Genomic DNA, 22,148 nt, shown 5'->3' on the forward strand with positions numbered 1-22,148 from the left:
ACCCAGCGGCGCCGCCATGACGTCACCACCGGGACCCCCCCCCCCCCGACACCCCCCCAAGCCCTGAGGCGCGGGGCAGCGCCATGAGGGGACACGGAGCTGCCGGGGACCCCAGGGCCGGGTGTCCCTGTCCCAGCCCAGAGGGTGGCCATGCTGTCCCTCACAGTGACCCCACGGTCCAGCGCGGGTCCCTTGTCCCCAGCACAGGGTGACCATTTTGGGTCCCCTCCCTGTCTGTCACAGCTTTGCCGCAGCCCGGTGTCCCCAGCGTCCCCAGTACAGGGTCCACAGTGTTCCTAGCACAGTGACAGTATCCCCAATGTCCCCAGTACAGAGTCCACAGTGTCCCCAGAATAGCTCCCAACCCCCCCAGCACAGGGTGACCATTTTTGGTTCACTCCATGGACCACAGGGTCCCCAGTGCACCCGGTGCAGGAGCCCTCTGTGGTCCCAGCATACAGTGACCATTTTGGGTCCCCAGATGGCTGTCACAGCGTCCCTACAGTCCGGCACGGGGGATGTGTGGCAGGTCCCTGTGTTAATGGGGACACACCAGTGTCACCACGGTGCCAGTGCGAAGCCACTGTCATGGGTCACAGGCAAAAGGTCCCCATGGTTCTAGGATCACGTCCCCAATACCTCCAGCATGGGGTCCCCAGTATTACCAGCCTTCACGGATCTGACATAGAGTATCCATGTTGGGTCCCACACAGCTGGGACAGTGGCCCCAGTGGCCCCAGCACAGGGTCCCCTGTGCTCCAGCATCTCCTGCCTGGTCTCTCCTTGATCCCAGCACAGCGTCCTCAGCATCCCCAGCACCGATTCCTTCGGTTTTCAGTTTTTCTGCTCCATGTTGGTGCGCAGCTTTAGCTTTCTATTAAGTGTTACTGGGATCTTTTCACAGGCTGGTGGGGGCAAAACAATCTTGTTCTAGCTGGAGACTCAAGGACTGGAGACTCTTCAAACTTCAGGCCCAAAGCTTAAACAACATGAAAAGAGGAGGGCAGGCAAGCAAGCAAGGAGGTTGAAACTTCATAATTTGAAGCTGTTAATTGAACAGTTAACTCCTATATGCAAAAGGACTAAAGCTTATAAAAATGTGAGATCTCGTGACCAAGCCCTCCTTTGCTTCCGTCTCGGAGTCGTTGGGGCAGAGCCACGACTTTGGCTCGGGCACTGCACCAGGGTGTGGCCTTTGAAGGCACTTCAATAAATATCCACTTTATTCCTCTTAACTCCATCTAGCCTCTGTTCCAGCTCCTTAGGGTATCAGCACCACGTCACCAACAACTTCAGCCTCGTGTCCCCGGTGTTCCCAGCACCGTGTCCTCGTAGCCCCAGTACAGAGACTCCACACTGGTCCCCAGTGAAAGGTCTCAGGAGCCTCCAAAGCACCCCAAAACACACAGAGCCACTGTCCCCCCAGAGCGAGGAACCCCTGAGGGGTGAGCTGGAGGCTTAGTGTGAGTTGAGGGTGTCGGTGTGAGTTGAAGGGACTAGGTGTGAATCGGGAGGCTCGGTGCGAGTTGGAGGCCGCGGCCCCTTTAAGGCGACGAGCACTCTCCATCCGCGCGCGCGGCAGCTGCGCCGCCTCCTCATTGGCCGGCCGAGCGCGTGCTGTGACTCACAGCCACCCCTCCTGCTTTGTGCGTCCGCTCCTGAAAGTAGCTCCGGCGCCCCGCCCTTGCAGAGCGGGCTCCGGCCCCCGGCAGGGCGGGCGGCGGAGGGATATGAGAGGGGCGGTGCTACGACCAGCCGGGATTACCTTAGCGGGGCGTGTGGGGGCGGTGCTCAGAGCGGCGGCGGCCCTCAGAGAGAGAGGACGAGTTAGCGGCGTTACTCAACGGCGGTAGGTAACGGCGCCCTGAGGGCTGCGAGCGGTGGGCCCGGCAGCGCCGGTACCGCCGTTATTCCCATGTTTCTGCCGCCGGGGGAGGGTCCCCCCGGGCGGCGGCTGAGGGGAGGGGGCGCGCGTCCTACGGGACGGTTGAGGAGGGGGCGCGCGGGGGGCACGCGGCACCGAGCACGTGGCTGCCGGTAGTCCCGGCCCCTCGTCCCCATCTCTGTCTCCTCGAGCATCCCTCCGGGATCCCGCACTGGGGAACGCCCTTTCCGAGCGTTCCCCCCTGACCCAGCTCTGGGGAGCGCCCACAGCTCCGAGCATCCCTTCCGATCCCGCGCCGGGGAACGCCCGCTCCTAGCATCTCCCCACGGCTCAAACTGGGAAACGGCCGCTCCGGGCACGGGCCGGGGGGGCGGCGGGGGTCCCCTCTGGGGTGGAGGGCCCGGCTGAATAAGGTGGGACATGCAGCAGCAGGGAGCCCTGCGTGTGCCCGGCGGCCGTGCCGTTGAACGGAGCGCACGGCGCCGCTGCGGCTGCCGCCCGGCCCGGGCAGTGGCGGAGGAGCTCCTGGGAGGCTGAGTCAGAGGCAGACGGAGCGAGGCGCTAGGCCGCCTCCCCCGGCCCCCCCCGCCCGTGCCCGCACTCACGTAAGAGCCGGCAGTTTCCCGAAGGGCATCAGCTTAAATCAGCGCCCGGCTCACTGCACCCACCACTGATGCTGCAGCCTCTTCCCGCCCCCCACCCCCGAGAAGAGAAGGCCCTTATGAATTTATCTTCTCCGGTAATTGTGCCTGCTTAAACACATCCAATTGATTTAGACAGTTTCTTGAACTGTGAAAACCTTTCGAACGTGTTTAAACCCCCTTTGCAGAGCTGCCAAGGCATGAATAGCGCTTTTGTTGGCGGACAATGGCAACCTCCCGACTGTCTCATCAGAGTACTAAAAGTAGACGGCAATCTCTAAAAACCTGCTTTTGTTCTGATAAGGCAACTCGGTATCGGAGAGGCCCAGGTTAACAAAAAATCAGTGTTTTATGAAGGTTTTTGTCACATTAAACTGGTAATTTTCCTGCTGCTCATCGTGACTTGCCTTGGCTAAAAGGTGCAATGACAAATTTTTGGTTAATCAGACACGTCCAGGAACTTGTGCAATTAGAAGTGCTTAATTAAAAAAAAAACAACAAAACAAACCAACAAAAAACCCCTAAAGAGTGTAATTTTATGCCCGAGATCCTGTTTATAGAGCAGAATTCTGGCTAATACAAAGGAGTTCGATGGGTTAATGGTCTGTACCGGTGCCAGCAGGTTTCCAGCCCATCACCGGATTAAGCAGAAGGTTTTTGTGCGAGGCAGGAAGCACTGCTGTGAGCCACGTGCTTGAACCGGGGACTTCTGCCTGTGAAACCCTTTTGAGAAACTTCACTTGCACTAGATAAGGAGCTTGGAGAGTCTGCAGCCGCCTGCGTGTTTTTTTTTTTTTTTTTCCTCCTTCTTTTATTACCTACTGTTTTATCTATCTAAAGCTGTTATTAAAACCTTCATTTATTGCTGTTAGCCGGAGTGATCCACCGCCGGCCTTAATTCACTTTCCAGCCAACAAGTTGATAATTGAATTTAAAGGGAGTAAGACGATTCCCAGGCCGGCTGGAGCACGTGCTCGGTCCTTTATCTCCCTCGTGGCCGTTGTTCTCCCGGGGGAAGATGGAGCCGCAGCGGGTGGTGATGGATGGCACGTAGGGAATGGGGCTGCAGTACCTGGGCGCTGCCACGTGCAGCGATCTCCATCCTGGGGGGGGGGAATGCAGCAGAGTGGTCTACACTTCTGCCTAGTTAAATGTGAAAAGAAACACCCCCCCCCAGCTTTCTTTTATCCTGTAAATCAGGTTTTTACAGCTTGCCTGAAGGCAGCCAGGTGCTTTTTGCCAAGCTGAAAGGCTCCTTGTCCTCTGCAAGGTTAAGCCTGTAGGTGTGTCCTACAAATACCCTCGAGATAAATCTTTCTCCTCACCAAACATCCGATGCTTGCCACCTCTTATTTTTTTTAGCTAAGCTTTCCAGGGAGGGCAGCTCAGCAAAGGCTCGTGAGCCAGCAGCACACGGGGAAGGTGCCAGAGCCAGCCTGATCTTCCTGTTCCCCATTACCAAAAAGCTGGAGAGGCATCTCTGTTGTGGGTCTCTCTTCCCATGGATCCGCAGCTCAATGCTGGGAGAGCATCGGCCAGCCAGGAGCAGGTGGTGGCTCCTGGGTTCCATCCAGGCTTGCAGAAAAGGGGTGGAATTTTGGGGTGGCCATTTTGTCCTTATGTAACAGCAAGACACCACCTCCCCTCCAGCACCAGCTGCGTGGCAGGAATGTGCTGTCCTCCCTCCATAGGAGAGGGGATGCCAGGCCAGGGTAGAAACCTGCTTCTCTGCAGAGCTGCATTCTCTGTTGTTGAGTGCCTTTAGCTTCTGGAATGAGCAAAGCTGATGTTTTTCTAGGCTTCTTTTGGGAGTCTGAAGGCCTGCCTGGTTTCATAACCCTATCCTGAGTACTAACTATAGCCATTTCTGCCTCTGGGCAGGGTCACTGGGCTTGAGCAGCCTTGTTCTGCAGCATCTGAGGTTGTGTAAGTGAGGCTGACTAGTAAATCCCGAATCATCGCCCCCTGGGAGCCTCCTGGCTGGAGTTCCTGCAGGCAGTGACACAGCTCTGGCTGTGGCCTGGGGACAGCCCCTGCTGCAGTTTCTACTTCCCTTTGTCACCAATAGCAGCAATGACTTGGCCCTGGGTGGGGATTGCTGCTCCCTCTCCTTTCTCCATCCCCAAGGGGCATGTCTGGAGAGACCGTGATTTTAGGCTTTCTTTCATCTGACCCATGGGCTGAGCTGGCTGGAATTAGTCACCTGGATACAGTAAAAACCAGTCCCAACCTCAAATGGCTCAGTCTGGAATATTCAGGAGCTAGGGAGATACCAGACATCATTGAGACACCCTGCCTGAAGCATGGGCACGCCAAGTAATAAATTTTGGGATTTAATCGTTAGTCCTTGAGGAATGAATTCAGGTTTATTCAGTGCTGGGAAACATTCAGGCATTCAGGCTCACCCCCCCCTTCCTCAGTCTGCCCAGACTGAGTGCTCCGTGTTTTCTGGTGTCCTTAAAGTCCTTGCTCCTCTGTTTGATGTTAAAAAAAGCAGAGTAATGGGAAATGCCAGACATTCCTGTTATAAATATGAGACTGGTCATTCCAGTAAAATTCAGTTGATGTCTTGTAAATACACGGTGGTGGAAGGCAGGAGGGAGTATTGAAAAGACTCCTGGTGGTCGTGGGGATGGTGCTGTGGACAGATGGGTCTTAGGGATATTTTCTGGCTCCTGCGTCTCTGCTCTCGGCCCTGGACAAGGTCACTGTGTCTGGTTTATTTTTCTGAGCCCTCTGAACTGCTGGAAAACCTTGTGAAGGGGATACTGGCTGGGAAGTGAACTTTTCCTTTTCCTCTATAAAGACTTCAAGGGTGTTAAAATTATATTTGCAAATGACATGAGTGGGTGGGGGATTTCCATAAACTTCCAAATTGTGCTCTTGCTGTAGTTTCCGTGTTGGGATACCTTGTTCAGTATTCCTTTCGTTCCTAGAAGCTGTGCAAACCCAATTGCCTGTGTGTGGAGGTGATTTCCCAGCAAAGGCTTGTTTTTTTTGGCATCTTAGGAAACTGTCACTGCTCTGCAGGTGTTGGAGGGTGAAACAGCAAGTGTTAGAGGGCTGAAACACAATGTTTTAGAACTGACCAGAGGGTTTTCCTATAATAATGAGACTTTGTTGGGCTTTTTATGTGGGCAGACCTTCTTGTAGTGACTCCAGTGAATCAGCAGCTTTTGGCAGGGCTGAGGAAGAAAAAGCTTTGCCAGGTCAAATTATGGTTTTTGCTGGCCTGGCTGCTCTGTGGTGCATGGCAGTGCGGTGAGGGTGAGTCAGGGCTGCCTGCGCGAGGATCTGCACGTACGTGAGGAAGGGCTGCGGAGCAGGGGAGGAGCATCGGGGCCAGGCAGCAGGCTGGCAGGGCTTGCTCTGCCCTTCACTGTGCTCAGTCCTGCCAGCTCTGCCAGAGGTTTTGGGTTTATTGGTGCCTCTGTGTCAAAGCTGGATATGCTGAGCTGGATGGTGTGTGCCCCTCACACCATTCTCTGCTTTATTGGTGGGCTTTGTCTGCCTGGGGCAGGCAGAACAAAAGCCCTGCTCTATTCCTGCTCTGTCCCAGCTTTTAGCTGGGCCCCAGCCCGTGTTTCTGTAAGCACATCTTGCAGATGAAGGCTGCTCATGCCTGCTCTGAGTCTTATCTGTGTGCCCAGGGTGCAGAGTTTGAAGCTAAACCAATCTTTAAAGACAAAATGAGTAATGTGCCCATGTCAATAGCTACCACCTTGCATCACTCTTTTACCAGAGGCTTTTGTAGTGCTGAGATTTTAGCCTGGGCAGGTCCAAGAGACAAAGCTTTGAGTTGCCACTAGTACTTGAGAACAAAATTATTCCAATTAGAAATGCCTGGGGCACCAGCGCTGCTGTGAAATAAATGTCCTCCCCTCCCAGTGGACTGTTAAGCTGCAGCTCAGCTTCCTCTTTGAAGGATAGGTTGGTTCCCAAAGAACAGGCTGGTCCTGCTGTTGTGGAAGCTCTCTAGTCCAGAGGGGGCAAACAGCCCGAGTTTAGAGAGGTTTTTTTAATCCAAATGTTGAAAAATACAAGCAGTTTTAAACCTGATGATAAATTTTGGTGCTGTTGGTGAAGGGGAGTGCAGAAGGTGGGGGAGACCTGCAACCTCTTCAGTCAGAGGGGGACTTCGAGTGTCTTAAATCTTCAGTCTTTTATGTGTTCTCTGCCAAAGTGTTGTTTAATCAACTCAAGTCTGCTTGCTTGTCCAGGCTTAAAGGATGGGGTTTAGGCTTATGTGGACTTTGCTGTGATTAGGTGTTCCTGGGCAGAAGGTTGCCTGTGTCTGGGCGTGCTGCAGTCACGCCAGTGCCGAGCTGCCCCGGTCCCATGTGGGATGGGACATGCAGTTGAGGCCTGTAGGAGAAATGAGTGGAGAGCTGGGAGGGAGGAGGCAGAACCTCTGCCTGTGCACTCAAGTGCTTGAATTTTGTTGCGTTGTGTAGCTCCAAGGGAAGACTGGCAATGAAGAGAAGCTATGAAGGGAACATCTGCATAGAAGGCAGGTGAGCTTTGGGTGGTCCATGTGGGGGATGACATGGAAATAGAAATGTGCCTTGCCTGTTAGGATTCTCAAATAGGATCATAAAGATAGTTTGACCCAGTAGCAGCTTTCTTGTTACCTCCATATTCATCACATTGTTGTCTTGGTGTCTCTGCTTGACGGGCAGTTTGGGGTGGGTGATTCCCAAACCTGGCACAGCTTTCTTCCCTTCCAGACACAGGAATCTAGCAACCATGTCGAAGCACCACGATGCAGCTGCCATCCAGACCCAGCAGCTGCATGCTGCCATGGCAGACACCTTCCTGGAGCACATGTGCCGCCTGGACATCGACTCGGAGCCAACCATCGCCAGAAACACCGGCATCATCTGCACCATTGGTAGGCTATTCCTAGACAGGAGAGAATTGCACCTAGGAGCCCACACCTTGGTGAAACTTATGAGGGAAATTGTGAGAAGGATCTGACTTTCATCCCTTGCCAGGGCTGAACTTGTGTGGTGAAGGAAAATGACTTTCCCATGTTTGCCTAACCTGTGCTACTGCTGGGAGTGAATCCAGTATCCAGGGAAATGGGAATTGCTTGGGTTCTGCTGCACTCCGTGGGCAAGTTGAAACAATATTTGCTGCTGCAGCGCTGAGCAATGCTGTATCCATTTACCTTTTCTCTTCCACATGAAACAGCCTGGTCTGTGTGGGTTACCTCATTATTTTTCTAAAGTTAATGTTCAAACTGTTTGTTCCTCCTAGGCCCGGCCTCCCGCTCTGTGGACAAGCTGAAGGAAATGATTAAATCTGGAATGAACGTTGCCCGCCTCAACTTCTCTCACGGCACCCATGAGGTGAGGGTGCGGTCTGAGCTGCTACAGCCCCTGTGTGTCTGCTGATCCTGTCCTTAGGGAGGAAGGAAAACCAGCTTCATGCAGACCATCCTTGGTGTGGGAAGGTCAAATAGCTGCTTTTGGGGAAAGCGTGCTGGTTGTACATACCGAGTCTGTGTCACTGTTGATAACATTGAAGTGTATTTTGTGAGCCATTTTGAAAGCAATTCAATTCCACCCCCTGCCCTGTAGCAGGGAGCCAGGTAACTGATACTTGACACTGTGTGCTGACTGCTTGCCATGAAATCCTTCAGTTCTTCCTCATATCCTGCTGATCCCAAAGCTGCTGCTTCCCAGTGTGCAGCAGAAACTGGGAAGACCTGTCCCTGTTTTACAGCTCTGCAGGAGATCGCACTATCAGTTAATCTCACTTTTTGTTGCATTGCTGGGGATTTTGCAAGCAAGTGATCCTTGAATAACCCTGATCAAAAGGCATCTGTTATTGGTGATTTGATGTAATTACTGTTCTCAGTGGGAAGAATGGGCTCCTGGGTTTTCTGGCTAACCAGCTGCTCCAGATGCATTCGTGGCACTCAGGTCCCACTGTGGAGCTTGGGACATGGTGTGGTGAGCTCAGAAGAATAAGGTCAGAAGAAATCAACACTCCATGACAGTCAAGCCCTTATTGCTATAAATAGCTGACACCCTCAGTGATACTGGAGGAGCTGAGGATCCCATTCTGCTGAGGTTTTTTGGGTTTTTTTTGACCCTGGCTGCTTTCCAACTTTCAAAATGTCACCCAGTAGCAGCTGTAGGTGGCTTTACTTAGTGACCCATGAACCGTGTGGTATGTAACAGCTTGGCCTCTCACCCTGGTAGCCTTTAATGAGCATAGGGCAGTGTCCAGATCAGAAGGGCTGATACTTAACTGTGGGCAACCATCAGACCTTGACTAACCACCCTGGGATAGTGTCAGTGCATGTCTTGCAGTTGGGAAATCAGCCTGGAGAAAGAATAGTGTGGAGTAACTGTGTCCCAGGAGTCAAATCCTTAAGCTGGGTGGCTCTTGGGCCAGGTGACACATCAGGGGGTTGGTGGCCAGGCTGAAACTCTGAATTCTGACACCATTATTTCCCAGTTGCTGTGGTCTGTGAACTTCGCTGAGGTTTCCTGCTTTGTGTGAGGTCTAATCACACATTTCACGCCAACAAAGCTGACTGCAGGCTCTGATGTGGCTGTCACCTACAGAGTGTGACCATCAGCCATAGCCAGTCCTGAGCATGTGTCCCGTCCTGCTTCTCCAAAATGCCCTCATTTCCAGTGAAGGCCCAAAGAGTTTCCATCTGTCACAGGTGCTTCAGTTCTTGTGTCCACCCCACAGCATTTACCAGGGCTTGAGCTTTACAAGAGGTGCTTTGGCACCCACTTGGCTCCCTTTACATAGACTAAAAATGGCTTTTACCTCCAGTTCTGCATGCATTCCCGTTCTGCATGTGTAACTCTTCAGAAAGTCAGACTCCCTAAAAGCCTGTTAGTCATTGGTATCAAACTAAAATGGAAATATCAGATGATTAGGTTCAGATAAGTGTTGTGGCACTGTCAGGGCATGTTTTGTGGGCTGTATCCACTCAGGTGCCATGCCTGAAAGGGTCAAGGCCGTCTCAGTCCCAGATTGCACACTGTCAATAAACTGACTCATTTTCCTGCTATAAAGAGTTATCAGCTGTTAGATATTTCTGGCTAAGGGCACACATGTGAACTTCAGCATGGCTTTTTCCAGTCCAACCTTCCTGGTGCTGGCTTATCATCCCTGAGATACTGAAGTCAGTGTGGAGGGCTCGTGTTGGGGTGAGTGAGTGACACGAGGGAACCGAGTGTTCGAGGTGAGTCAGGTCAAACTCCATCAGTTCATGTGGCACAGAGAGGAAAGGGTATGTGTTATCTGCTAAGGTCTGTCAAGTGTTACACAACTCTTACTAGTTGTAAGTAGTTGGGGTTATCTCTTAATGTTATTTAAACAAGGAAACTAAACTGATCTTTTGGCCATCTGTAGCCCATTTGAGGGAGCTGGTATGGGTTTTGTCACAAAAGTATCTTAATCCTGGCAGCATTTGGCAAAATGCTCTCACAAACAGGGTTTGGAAGCCAGGTGTGTGGTGCTGGACTATTGAGCTGTCTGTGATTGCTTTGACTCCGGAAATAAACTGTAAATATTTACATGGATAACATTGTTTTAGCAAGTCCATTATCTGTGGGAATTCAGGCCAAAGAGTGAAAGCCTGTCCACCTGCAGGACTGATAGTGGGTCAGGCTGGAGGTGTGTGTGGGAGCTAGCAGTGAGGAGAGGCATCTTTCTCTTGCTCTGATGGCAGGAAGAGCACAGCCATGTGTGGCACTGTGACATTCTTCTGCCATCAGGTCTCTTTGAATGCACACAATTATCCAGTTGCTGGTGCTGTGAATATTCTGCTGTGTTGAATAGGCAGGTGTTCAGGTAAGCTTTTGGAAAAGTTACTCCTACAAGCCTCTGGGTTGGTGAGCCACCTTTGATCGGCAGATGTGTGTCCTCGTGGAAACTCTCTTCAGCCAGACCTTGGGACTGTGTCCTTGAGTTGTTGTTCCTGAATTAGAGCTGAGGGCACATCAGATAACTTCCAGACTCCACCTTTGTGGCAGGAAGACCCTTGTATCCTTGCACTATTACAGGAAGCTTTGTCTGGGTTAAATTTTGATGGTAGAACTGAAACTGGGAGCAGAACAGTCAGCTTGGGCAGCCTCTGGGATGCACTGGCATCTTTTCTGTAAGCAGCCAGATAGAACCAGCTTTAACATTTCCATCTTTTTTCTTCTCTTGCCAGTATCATGAGGGCACAATCAAGAACGTGCGGGAAGCCACAGAGAGCTTTGCCTCTGATCCCATCACCTACAGACCTGTGGCTATTGCACTGGACACCAAGGGACCTGAAATCCGAACTGGACTCATTAAGGGAGTAAGTTGCTTTTTTTTATCACAGTTTTTTCACCACACAGACTTAAAACTGTGTAAAGCCTGTGGCCATTTCCAAACAAAAAAATATCATAGGAAATACAGTAACAAACCACCTTCCAAAAGTTCTGACAAACTGCTGTGGGCTGCGAGGTGGTGGTGTACTGGTTTTTACTGGTTTTGTTGTCACACAGAGTGGCACAGCAGAAGTGGAGCTGAAGAAGGGTGCACAGCTCAAAGTGACCCTGGACGATGCCTTCATGGAGAACTGTGATGAGAACACGCTCTGGGTGGACTACAAGAATCTCATCAAAGTTGTAGACGTTGGCAGCAAAATCTACGTGGATGATGGTCTGATTTCTTTGGTGGTTAAGGAGAAAGGTGGGTAACAGGCATTTTAGCTCTGCCTATTTGTGTGTTCCTCAGGACATACTTGTGGTTTCCCTCCAGTTACTGTTCCTTAGTTTGCAGTTGTAGAAAGGAGAACATGGTTCTTGATGGTTTAGTGAGACTTTAAACTAAATTTCTCTATCTCAAGTGTAGGAACTTTCCAAAAACTAACTTCATCTGGGTTTCACTGTGCTGGCATCTAAACCACATCTTCAGAGGGGGATGTGTGGTAGGGCTATACCACTGTTCATGATCAGCCAGGCTAATTCATGCTCTTAATGAAGGCTTTAACTAGTTTTACAGCACAGACCCTGGCTTTTGTAGTTAAGAGACAGAACTGGTTTTAACTGGTAATGTAGAGGCAAGGTTACTTCCATAATACTCCCTTTATAGTGCTGCCTAAACTGCTGTAGCTCAAGCCTCTAAATCTGTGAGCATGTAGGGAGTGGTAGGCGATGCTTTGGTGTTGCAGGGCTCTGTGTGCAAAATTGCAGCCTGCTAGCTTTTCTTGGGGGGAGGCAATCCCAACCTCCTGCAGTAAACAGCTGCTATCTTATCCAGGAACAGCCTAGAAGTTGTTTTAGACCAATCTATTGTGTTCCCAAGGATAAAAACTGCAAGCTTGTGTGGTACAGAAATGCTCTGAAGAGATGGGATGTGCTTTTTATCGCGTGTGCCGCTGTTGACACCACAGTTCCCAGGCAGGGAGGTGGTGTGGGAGTTGGTAGCAGGAGCTGTCCTGTAAACACTGACCATGGGAACCTGTGTTTCAGGGAAGGACTATGTCATGACAGAGATTGAGAATGGTGGCATGCTCGGCAGCAAGAAGGGCGTGAACCTGCCCGGCGCTGCTGTCGACCTGCCTGCCGTCTCCGAAAAGGACATTCAGGACCTAAAATTCGGTGTGGAGCAGAACGTGGATATGGTGTTTGCTTCCTTCATCCGCAAGGCTGCTGATGTCCACGCTGTCAGGAAGGTCCTGGGGGAAAAGGGAAAGAACATCAAGATCATCAGCAAGATTGAGAACCATGAGGGTGTGCGCAGGTGAGCTTTGTGTGAGGGATGCTTTGGGTTTGTCACACTGAAATAAAGCGACTCACACTCCCTTTTTGTAGCTTCAGGCAGCTTTGTGTAGCTCTGAATATGTGCTGTGCCTTGCTTCTGGTTTTCTTCCTCCTTCCTTGGCATTGCAAGAACCCAAACATCCTATGAAAAGCGTGAGTGCTCCTTTCAGAGGAGGACAGACAGATGGGAAGGTGCTTTGCAGAACAAGTGGGTTAACACAGTTCTTCTCTCGCTGTCAGGTTTGATGAGATCATGGAGGCCAGCGATGGCATTATGGTGGCCCGCGGTGACCTGGGAATCGAGATCCCAGCTGAAAAAGTCTTCCTTGCCCAGAAGATGATGATTGGGCGCTGCAACAGGGCTGGCAAACCCATCATCTGTGCCACTCAGGTACTGGAAACACTGGAAGACCTTTGGCTTTTCAGTGCCAGAGTCTGGCCAGGCGGCAATGTTGAGGGCAGCCATGTGTTCGTATTCATGGCATTGGTTAAAGAGTGAGATGTAGAAAAGTTTTGCTCATAGCTGAATAGCTCGTATTTAGGCATTTCTGTGTTTGGGATCTGTTCCCAGTTAGATTATGGGACCTCTTGCCAAAGGTTATACACCTCAAAACATGGTGTGATAATGAGCCTTTGGGGCTGACCTTGCAAATTCATGGGGAAAACTGCACATGCTTTTCTTTGCATCTTGTGGCAACTCATCCCTGCCCAACAGGGAAGGTTTGCTGGGGTTCTCAGGTATCCTAGAAAATGTACCCACACTGCAGCTTTAGAAGAAACTGAGTAAAGGGTCCTTCCCCTTTTTCTGGGTGTGGTAGGCATCACTTGCACAGTCCTCGAGCAGTAGGAGGACTGGTTTCCTGGCTGTCCTTGCTCTGCACACAGGCTGTGGAAGTGAAGGCTTCTTTAGCCAGTAATCATTAAAGAAGGCTCTGGATTTACAGTGGCATGTTCTCCTTTTTCTTGTATTGCTACAGAAATGCAGCTGAAACACAGCCTCAGGCAATGAATGTCCTATGGGTGAAGCAAATAGTGTTTAAACAAGTGGTGAGCTCCAGCTAGGGGGAAGCTGAGCACCCAAGGAAGACAGGAGAGCTGGCCAGAACTGGGGTGTGGAAAGGGATTAGGAAGTGCTCACCTCATGCAAAGCTGTCCTGTTTTCCACTCTTTTAAGTGGGGATGCTTAGAAAGCTGGTGGAGTTAACTGTTCTGATTTTACTACCCTGTATGTAATCGTCTAAAGCATTTGAAATCTTGTGTTGGGGGAAGGTGACGTCATTGGTGCAGACCCTGCTCTTCATGATTTCTGGATGATATAATCCCCAAATTTAAAAATGTATTGACTGGATTTGAGCTTTCCTTAAATGCATATAATGCCACACTACTCTAAAGAACTCTGAGTTCCTTGGACCAAGCTTTGTGCTGAGAAGTTAAAATGGAAGATTGGAGTATTTTGTCTGGGATGTGTGGCTTGAATCTGCCTAGAAAAGGACTAAATGTGGAATGGGTATAAAATAGAATGGGTTATTTTCCTTACTGATGGAGGCTTTAAATCAAAACTGGTTTAGGAAGCAGACCCTCTTTCTTTTCCATACCCCTGGAGAACTATTGGAATTCCTGAGGTTGCATCCCACTTTCTGCCTAAGCCATAAGGAGTATTGAAGTGCAGCTGCCTTCTCTGGCAGTGTGTTGATCCCTGTGGGTTTGTTCTCTCCCAGATGCTGGAAAGCATGATCAAGAAGCCTCGCCCGACCCGTGCTGAGGGCAGCGACGTCGCCAACGCCGTCCTGGACGGTGCAGACTGCATCATGCTGTCCGGGGAAACAGCCAAGGGAGACTATCCCCTTGAGGCTGTGCGCATGCAGCACGCTGTGAGTACTGCCTGCCCTGCCCTCCTGGGGACAGGGACACCACCTTGCTCTGAGCTGGCCGCTCAAAGGCCTAAATGGCTGTCTAAAACAGCCATTTTTTGTCTTGCTCTCTGCTGTGGGTGATTTTTTTTTTGTTTTTGTTTTTGAATGAACATGGTTCTGATGGCTTGGAATCTCACTTTGTGTGCTCCAAACTTGCCAAGCAGAGCTGAGAGCTGCTCTGTAATGCTGAGATATAAAACTTTAAATTTCTTTTTGCCTTTACCTCAGCAGAAATTTCATCCAATGTCCTATTGCATTGGCATATTAAATGCTTTAATTCTGCAGGGTCAAGGAGCTGCTTTAAGCAGTTTATCTGTAGATAATGAAAGGTTTTGGCTGAGTCCTGCATGGGAGGCAGTGGGGAGGCTCCTGAGGGTGATTTATAGCACTGTTGCATTCAGCACCTGCTGTGTGCTGGGGGTTGGGGGGTTTGTTGCATGAGTACTGACAGCACCATATTTTTACATGCCTGAACTGCCAGAAACCTCTGCTCTGCTTGAAGTTCATGTTTCAGCTGATATAAGCCTTATGTCAAGTACCTGTATGCATTGCTGCTCCCCAGTTACCAGTGCTGTGAATCACAACACAATGTGAATCACATCACAAGTTCTAACTCACCAGTTTTATTTGCAATTCAGCTTCTATAGGTTATTCAGCTCAGCCAGTGTTGGTTTGCAGTGTGGTACCTAAACATCTTTTACCTCAATATGGAGTGGTGTTTTTCGCATGAGGCAAATGTAAAATATAACTTAGGATCAGTGGGCAGTGGTGCTCCTTTACAGGCCAAATACTAACTAACTTTACTAACCAATACTACTGCACCTTAAAGCTTCTCCCTCCTTTTCCAACCCCTAAATCACAAGGATCAACTGCCTACCAAGACTTGGGAACTTGCTGCAGCAAACCTTACACCTGGGTTTCCATCCTGGCATTAATTCTTTGGTCTGGGCAGGTTGTATTGTACCTGTAGCCTGTTCCATGTGCTTCCCTCTTCCTACAGACCTGGGCATGGTGTTCATTCCACCAGGGCTCCTGGAGAAGCACTGAAGGCTTTAACACTGTGCAGAAATGGAAATACAGATTAACTAAGTGTGAGATGTTCCAAGCAGCAAGGTGCCAACTCTTCTGGTAGGAGCACATGCCACTACAGTGAGGATCTTTCCTCTGAGCTAATTCAATTCTTGTTAGTCAAGCCCAGCAACAATGTCCTGAATAACCATGGTCTGGGGATGTGCAGCATGGCTGGAGCCAGGTGGGTGTTACCATCTGAAGTGAGCAGTAGCAAACTTCTAAATACTGGGCAGACTGATTGCTGTAGGTGGGAGTGGGCATCCTTACCATTCCACTCCAGGATCCACACTTCAAAGCCCAGCCTGGCCATGCTATGCTGCCTGATGGGACCAAGGTTTACACAGCCTCTCCATTTTCCTTTCTCCCACTTCCCTGGTATCTCTACCCGTGCACCAACTGGAAACCCTCTATAGCAATTCCTGTCTGAGCAGATCTAGCTGTGGGGTGAAGTTAAGGATTGCTATGCCCCTCTGCAGCTGCTGTCAAAGCAGACACCTGTATTCCCACCTTCCATTACACGTGGGGAGTGCAGACTTCCCTCTAAAATCAGATTTGCTCTCTGTGTTACATGGACCTGCTGCCTTTGTCCAGGAGCTGAAAATAAACTGCCAGGCTTCCAGCTCCTGCATTTAGAGTAAGTGTTGTGATGCAAATACTCCCCTTTTATCTAAATCCAGCAGTAACAATGTGCTTTAGGACAAGTTGACACTGGCCTGCTTTTCTGGCCTGCTGCCTGTGTCCTGTTATTTTTAGACCTAAGATACTTAACTACTTTGGCTTAAACTGATAACTGTGGAAGGGATAATTCCCAGCATCACATAAAATAATTCATTAACACTAGAGGAGCAAAATTCTGATTTTTCTAACTCCAAAGCTTTCACTGTGATGGCACATTAGTCTCTAATTCAGCTTGAACTTGTCATGCTTTGTGTAGCAGCTGTTCACTTTGTGGAGTAACTTGGTGAAGTTGTCCTTGAGAAGATCATGAACCTTTGCATGCTTTTCTAGTCTCTGCAAGCCTTCTTTATCAGGTTGTCAGGCTTTCTGAGATGATTAGACATGATGATTCCCAGGATTCTGGGATGAACAGGTTGCTGAACCTGTTGCCAATGCTCAGCCAGAACACAAAGCCTTTAGTTGTGCCTCTGTTCCTCTCATCTGTCCATGTCTGGCACTGTACAAACACTCCAACATCTACACTGTTGACAGCCCTATAAGGAAGACTTGTTCCTATTTATTTCCCTATTACCAAAAGGAAGTTGGTATCCCATTTGGATGTGAAGCTTTATTGACTCTCAAGTTAAAATAAGTCTTTATTGGCTCTCTAACTAAATCTTTATTTGCTCTCAAGGTAAGCCAAATTTTCATTGACTCTGAAGTTAAACTAAATCTTCATTGACCCTGAAGTGAATCTAAATGTAACAATACTGAGAGAACAGTCTCCCACCTTCAGGGGTGACATTTAAAATGTGTTACTTGCATGTTAGCTCCATGAAAACTGTTCCAGCAGCACTCTGTGCTGTTGGGAGCCTAGGAAAGGAAGCCAGATATTCCCTCTTAGAAAATTGGAAGCAGGACCATGGGCAGGCAGGTAGGTGGCATAAGAGTCTCTCAGGGAAGTCATAAGCAGCCATGACAAAGCACAGTCTGGCTCTGAGATGGCTTGTTCTGCTCCTTGAAAAGGAATTTACGTTTGCCTGCTCTGCTGGAACTCCCAAATACAACAAAAATACCATGTTTGGAACGCCTGCCCAGTGACTCAAGCCTGCCAGTCCCATGGTACGGCGAATTTTAGTCTGGTTGCATTTAGCAAAGTCAAAAGCCGAGAGACAAAAAGCTTCACTGTAATACCTTCTTGCATGCACTACTATGACAATTAAGCAAGTTAATATGATCTCAATGTTCCTCTGGTATATCTTTCCTTCTTTTCTTTCCTCTGTTCTCCTCCTTCCCTCCCACTCGGGCCTGCAGATCGCCCGCGAGGCTGAGGCTGCAATGTTCCATCGACAGCTGTTCGAAGAAATTTTACGCCTCAATGTTAACAACAGGGACCCTGCCGATGCCATGGCGGCGGGCGCGGTGGAGGCCTCTTTTAAGGGCTTAGCTGCAGCCGTGCTAGTCCTGACTGAGTCCGGCAGGTAGGGCTCAGAGAGGGGGCTTGGGCCAGCCCTTCCTGTGGCTAAACATGCTGCACTCTAACACTGCAGTCTTTGGCCAGCTGCTCACTGCCCATGCCGACCTTGTGTAACCGCTGCCGTGTGAGCTGACCCCGTGCCAGGGAGGGATCCCAGCAGGCAGGAGCAGAGCGAGAGTGCCTGGCAGTTGGCATGAGTGTCACCTGAGTGTGGGCTTGACAGGGCGAGGTGCCACCATTGGAAAAAAAAAAAAACCCTTGCGAATCGAGTGGTTCCTCTGCAGGGACGTACTGTTGGGGTGAGCTTAGTCTGAGCTCGCTGGTTAATGACAATGCCAAAGGCTGGCAGTGCAGATGTGGCACTCTGTGCTGGAGCACCTCGCCCTGCCCTGTGCCCGAGCGCCTGCCGTGAGTGTTGTCTCCGAACGCGTGTTGCTCTTGTAGATTGCCCGGGAGGCCGAAGCCGCCATCTTTCACAGGCAGTTGTTTGAGGAACTGCGTCGTCTGACCCCCCTCAACTGCGACCCCACCGAGGCCGCTGCAGTTGGCGCTGTGGAAGCGTCCTTCAAGTGCTGCAGCGGGGCCATTATTGTCCTCACCAAGTCTGGAAGGTAGGAGGGGACAGGTGCCCCCAGGTCGAGCCTGCTGTGTGACAGGGTGGGGAAAGGAGAATCCCATGGCTTTTAGAGACCAGTGGAGTCAGGTTCTGGTAGTGCCTGCCGTGGTGGTTCCTCGGGAGATGGACACACATCCCTACGCTCTGAGTCCTCGGCCTGCCTCTGCCAGCGTGGCACCAGCTCCGAGCCCAGCCTCCCCTCACTGCTGCAAGTGGTAGTGGCGCCAGCTGGAAGAGCCAAGGGAAAATAAGTGTTGCAGCTTCAATTCAAACTTCTTGGCAAGAAATCATCAATGTAACAGTGAGGCAGAAGTTCAGTGGATGCATAATTATTTTTTTTTTTTAAATCAAGGCTTTGGCCTTTTCTAGTAGCATCCAAATTATTGGTCCCTTGCTAGACTTTGCAGTCATCAGCCCTGCTTGCCTGAGCCCAAGGGGCGAAGAGGGACTGCGCAGCCTGTGATTGGTAGGCAGGGAAGAGGAAAGTGTTGAAAATGTCCTCTTCCAGGATTCCTTGTCCCTGCCTGCAGGTAATCTCTCTGCACAGACAGGCATCTGGCAAGCACCAGGTGAGCTCAGTGTCTGCAGGTGGAGTGTGCTGGAACAATGTAGTTTGGGATCTCTGTCCAGCAACAGTGACAACTGCCAAGCAGAGACTTGTTCTTCCAGTTGTGGAATGGCAGCTGGACCCTCATGGATCAGCTCTTCCATCTAGAGGACCTGGGCTGCCTGCTCCCAAAGCATGTCCGACCATAAGTTTCAGACTGCTTTCTGGAAGGAAATCAGGATTTCTCACACAGGATTCACACCAAAACAGTAGTGCAGCACACGTTCCTGAAGATGCGGAGCATCGGTGAAACCTTCACCAAAATGTACAGCTTAAAATGATTTTGAGCAGAAAATTATTTTCTGCAGAGAGGAGGGAGCTATAAGCACCAAGTTCTGGATGTCCTCATGCTTCTAATGTTTCTTTGTCGAATGTTCCAGCCTTACACTTGACCTTCTTAAAGAGATTTGAACTCTGATATTTGAATATTTTTAGCTGTGGATTAGGTTAACTCTTGTGAGTACCTGAATCTCCCGGATCTCACGGGAGGCGGCTCGGACAGTGCGGAAAGGATTGTCTGAGAGCTGGCACGTGTGGTTGGGTGCTTGGAGCAGTCTGCTGGCCCCTGCTTTAACAGCAAACTTTGCATCTGAGTGTTGCTGAGCTTGGCTTCTTTAAATGAGGCTGTAAAAGCAAGTGGAGACACCAGCATGTCTGTTGGAAAGATAGAGCTGCAGATGTCGCAGCCTTGCAGTTTGAATCTGTTGGCAGATGCTCTCCCTTTAGCAGTGCTCAGAGAAAGAAAAGCTAGTCTAGTCCCCACCCAGGCTGTCCTGCTGCTATTTTAAGGCATTTTAAAGACCTTGTGCCCAACTTCCCAGTATAAATTTTGGCCTCTGTTGCGTTTGCTTCCCATGGGGGTGCAGGAGCAGAGCTCTGTGTGGAGGAACTGGCCTGTTTGCTGGCTTCAGTAGGTGGCTGTGAGGCAGATGGCTTCCTCCTTGGCATGCTTTGGGCAATGCTGCTGGCACCGGCTCTTTCCACCCTGAAAACCGGGAGCTCCTCAAAACAGGGAACTTTCAGGGACCCCTGTTGAGATGCCAAGGCCTGCTTGCAGAGGCCAGAATAAATGGCACCCCGCCATCTTAACATAGCAACAGAGACAAGTAAAGGCTTGTTCAGGGACCAAAACACCCTGATGGCACTTGGTAAACTTGGAGGTGAGGAGATTGTCGCCACCAGTGGTGCTCTGCCCAGTTGCCTAACTGGGAGTCCAGCAGAGCATCAAGCTGGTTGATGAGTGGCTTTTGTGGAGACCTGTCACATCCCCCCGGAGGTTTTGGGGAGCCCTGGTGCCTGACAGACAGACCTTGGGCTGCTGTGCTCCTGCAGGCCTTTCCCAGCGTCGTCTCGGGAGGCTGTGGTGGCTGTGTGGAGCCCCAGCGTGGCTGTTCTCCCTGCAGGTCGGCACACCTGGTGTCGCGCTACCGCCCGCGGGCCCCCATCATCGCCATCACCCGCAATGAGCAGACGGCGCGCCAGGCCCACCTGTACCGCGGCATCTTCCCCGTGCTCTGCAAAGACCCTGCCCTGGACGCCTGGGCTGAGGACGTGGACCTGCGTGTTGCCCTGGGCATGAATGTTGGTGAGTGGCACCCTTCCCCTCACCTGGGACATGGTGGCTCTGAGCACCTAGATGGTGCTTTGGGGTCACTGGTGATGGCAAGAGAGGAAGTGGCTGCCTGTGTGGTAACTGGATCCGGACGGGAAACGGGTGGTGGTTGCGTGAGCACAACCACATCTGATTGGGAAATGGTGTGGTGGGCTTGGCACAGCTGCTTTTAAGGAGTTTCCAGCAGAAGACTCGGTTGGGTTTATGGTGGTGAGTGATAGACCTGTGACACTCAGCACTCCTGAGGGAGAAGGGAAGCCTGGAGTGGGGCTGACTCTGTCCTACACTCCTCCAAATCATGTGCTGTGTAATTTCAAGCTCTGTTGCAGAGAACCCCATAGCAGAGGCGAAGGGTGTCAGATGGGTGGGCAGCAGGAAGGTGGGGTTTTGATACCCTTCTGGAGCCCCAGCTGCTGTGGCACAGGCAGCCTTAGTGACTCAGGGAGTGGGTGATGAGCACTGTTGCCCCATGGCAAGGAGACAGGCTGGGACTGGGCTCTGACGCCTCCCTCTTCTCTCCTAGGCAAAGCTCGAGGGTTCTTCAAGAGCGGCGACCTGGTGATCGTGCTGACAGGCTGGCGCCCTGGCTCTGGCTACACCAACACCATGCGTGCGGTGCCCGTACCCTGAGCGCCCACTGGGCCTTCTCCCCCTGCCCCCTCCCCTCCCACCACCCCACTGCCCTGTCTCCCCTTGCAGTAGACCAGCCATCGCTTGCGCTGTTGTCCTTGTCCCTAGAGTGGATGTAGGTTGCTAAACACCACCCAGTGCAGCAGCAGCAGGGGCAAGAGACCTTAAATCACTAAAAAAAATATACTTGAAGTGTTTAGTTTTTTAAAAATCTCTCCCTGTAGTTCAAGTCCTGCCTTGATGTGTGTTGGAGTCAGCGTAGGAGGTTCCTGCGTACTGTTGGGACTCCGCTTTCCTGGTTACTGTCCTCACAGTGTGAAATGTCCCTTTCTCTGGCCCTGGTGTGGGATTTTGGGGAAGGGGAGAGGTGATGTGTAGTCAACGGTTCTGCTGGACCCCTCCTTGCTCAAGGCAAGCTGCTACTCCCTCCTCCTGTAATGGCTACACGCCTCTCCAGACCCAGTCCAAGGCACATCCAGCCTTTCTCAGCTGACTGTTTTGGGAATGGGGGCAGGGGAAGGGTGTTGGCTCCATGCACAGAGCTTCCCGTGCTCCCCTTGCAGCGTTGTCTCCTGTGTTAGTCATGTTCCCCCACCACCCCAGAGCCCCTCCCCCACCCAGCACTCTGATGGGCCCTGGGGTGGAGAGCACAACTGTTTATCAATAAAGAGAAGCTGAAGCACCTGCTGGGCTGAGCTGCTCCTTTGGGGGTTCATGAGGGGTCTGCAGGGGTAGGGGGAGTCTGATGGAGGGCTACAGGAGCTGGGGAGGGCTGCAAGGGTGGGAAAGTGCTTAGGGTTCTGGGTGGGGGATCTGGTGGAGGAGTCAGCGGGCTTGGGATGTCTGGTCTGGGATCTGCCAGCATTAGGGGGGTCTGGTGTGAGGGTTTGCAGGGGTTGGGGCTATCTGCTGCAGTTTGGGGGGGTGCCAGTGGAGGAGTTGGGGCTGCTTGCAGGGGTGGAGGGGCTCTACAGGCGTTAGGCATTCAAGTGAGGCAACGACAGGGCTGGGGGCATCTTTTGGGGTGGGGAGTGGGCCCAAGGAGTAGTCAGTTGGGTTGGGGGCTCTACTGCCATTTTTGGGGGAAACTGGGAGCTGGGGTTTCCGTGCCTGGGGGAGAGAGCCAGTAAGGACCGTAGGGACTGGTTGCCACCCAGGCTGGTTTCCCTCGGGAGCTCAGGGTGGCTCCGGCGTGGCCTGAGACCCGCCCGGGGCGGAGGAAGGAAGGCCGGGGCTCGCCCGCCGCGCGGTCCCTTTAAGAGGCTGTAC

The 22,148-nt window shown here is 51.3% G+C and overlaps 1 protein-coding gene across 3 annotated transcripts; it reads left to right on the forward strand.

Annotated features, from left to right (window-relative positions):
• The first annotated feature begins 1,693 nt into the window (after positions 1 to 1,693).
• On the forward strand, positions 1,694 to 21,561 carry PKM (pyruvate kinase M1/2). 3 transcript variants are annotated; one of them, XM_059857994.1, is made up of 12 exons: positions 1,716 to 1,849; positions 6,981 to 7,040; positions 7,254 to 7,417; positions 7,786 to 7,877; positions 10,715 to 10,846; positions 11,037 to 11,223; positions 12,006 to 12,276; positions 12,537 to 12,687; positions 14,015 to 14,167; positions 17,252 to 17,418; positions 20,041 to 20,222; positions 20,773 to 21,561. In XM_059857994.1, the coding sequence occupies exons 1-12, from the start codon at positions 1,731 to 1,733 to the stop codon at positions 20,877 to 20,879; spliced, it is 1,785 nt and encodes a 594-aa protein (XP_059713977.1). In that variant the 5' UTR covers positions 1,716 to 1,730; the 3' UTR covers positions 20,880 to 21,561. The 3 variants fall into 3 exon arrangements, with proteins under 3 accessions (XP_059713978.1, XP_059713977.1, XP_059713976.1); XM_059857993.1 differs by lacking the exon at positions 17,252 to 17,418 and adding an exon at positions 17,859 to 18,025; XM_059857995.1 differs by lacking the exons at positions 6,981 to 7,040; positions 17,252 to 17,418 and adding an exon at positions 17,859 to 18,025 and having other exon boundaries at positions 1,694 to 1,849.
• Positions 21,562 to 22,148: the final 587 nt, after the last annotated feature.

Source organism: Haemorhous mexicanus, chromosome 13 (assembly GCF_027477595.1).
Source record: "Haemorhous mexicanus isolate bHaeMex1 chromosome 13, bHaeMex1.pri, whole genome shotgun sequence".
Lineage (NCBI taxonomy): Eukaryota > Metazoa > Chordata > Aves > Passeriformes > Fringillidae > Haemorhous > Haemorhous mexicanus.

Coding starts and splice junctions, on each gene's coding strand:
- PKM (XM_059857994.1), top strand. CDS start 1,731: ATGAGAGGGGCGGTGCTACGACCAGCCGGGATTACCTTAGCGGGGCGT. Junction 1,850..6,980: donor AGCGGCGTTACTCAACGGCG/GTAGGTAACGGC, acceptor TGCGTTGTGTAG/CTCCAAGGGAAGACTGGCAA. Junction 7,041..7,253: donor AACATCTGCATAGAAGGCAG/GTGAGCTTTGGG, acceptor CTTCCCTTCCAG/ACACAGGAATCTAGCAACCA.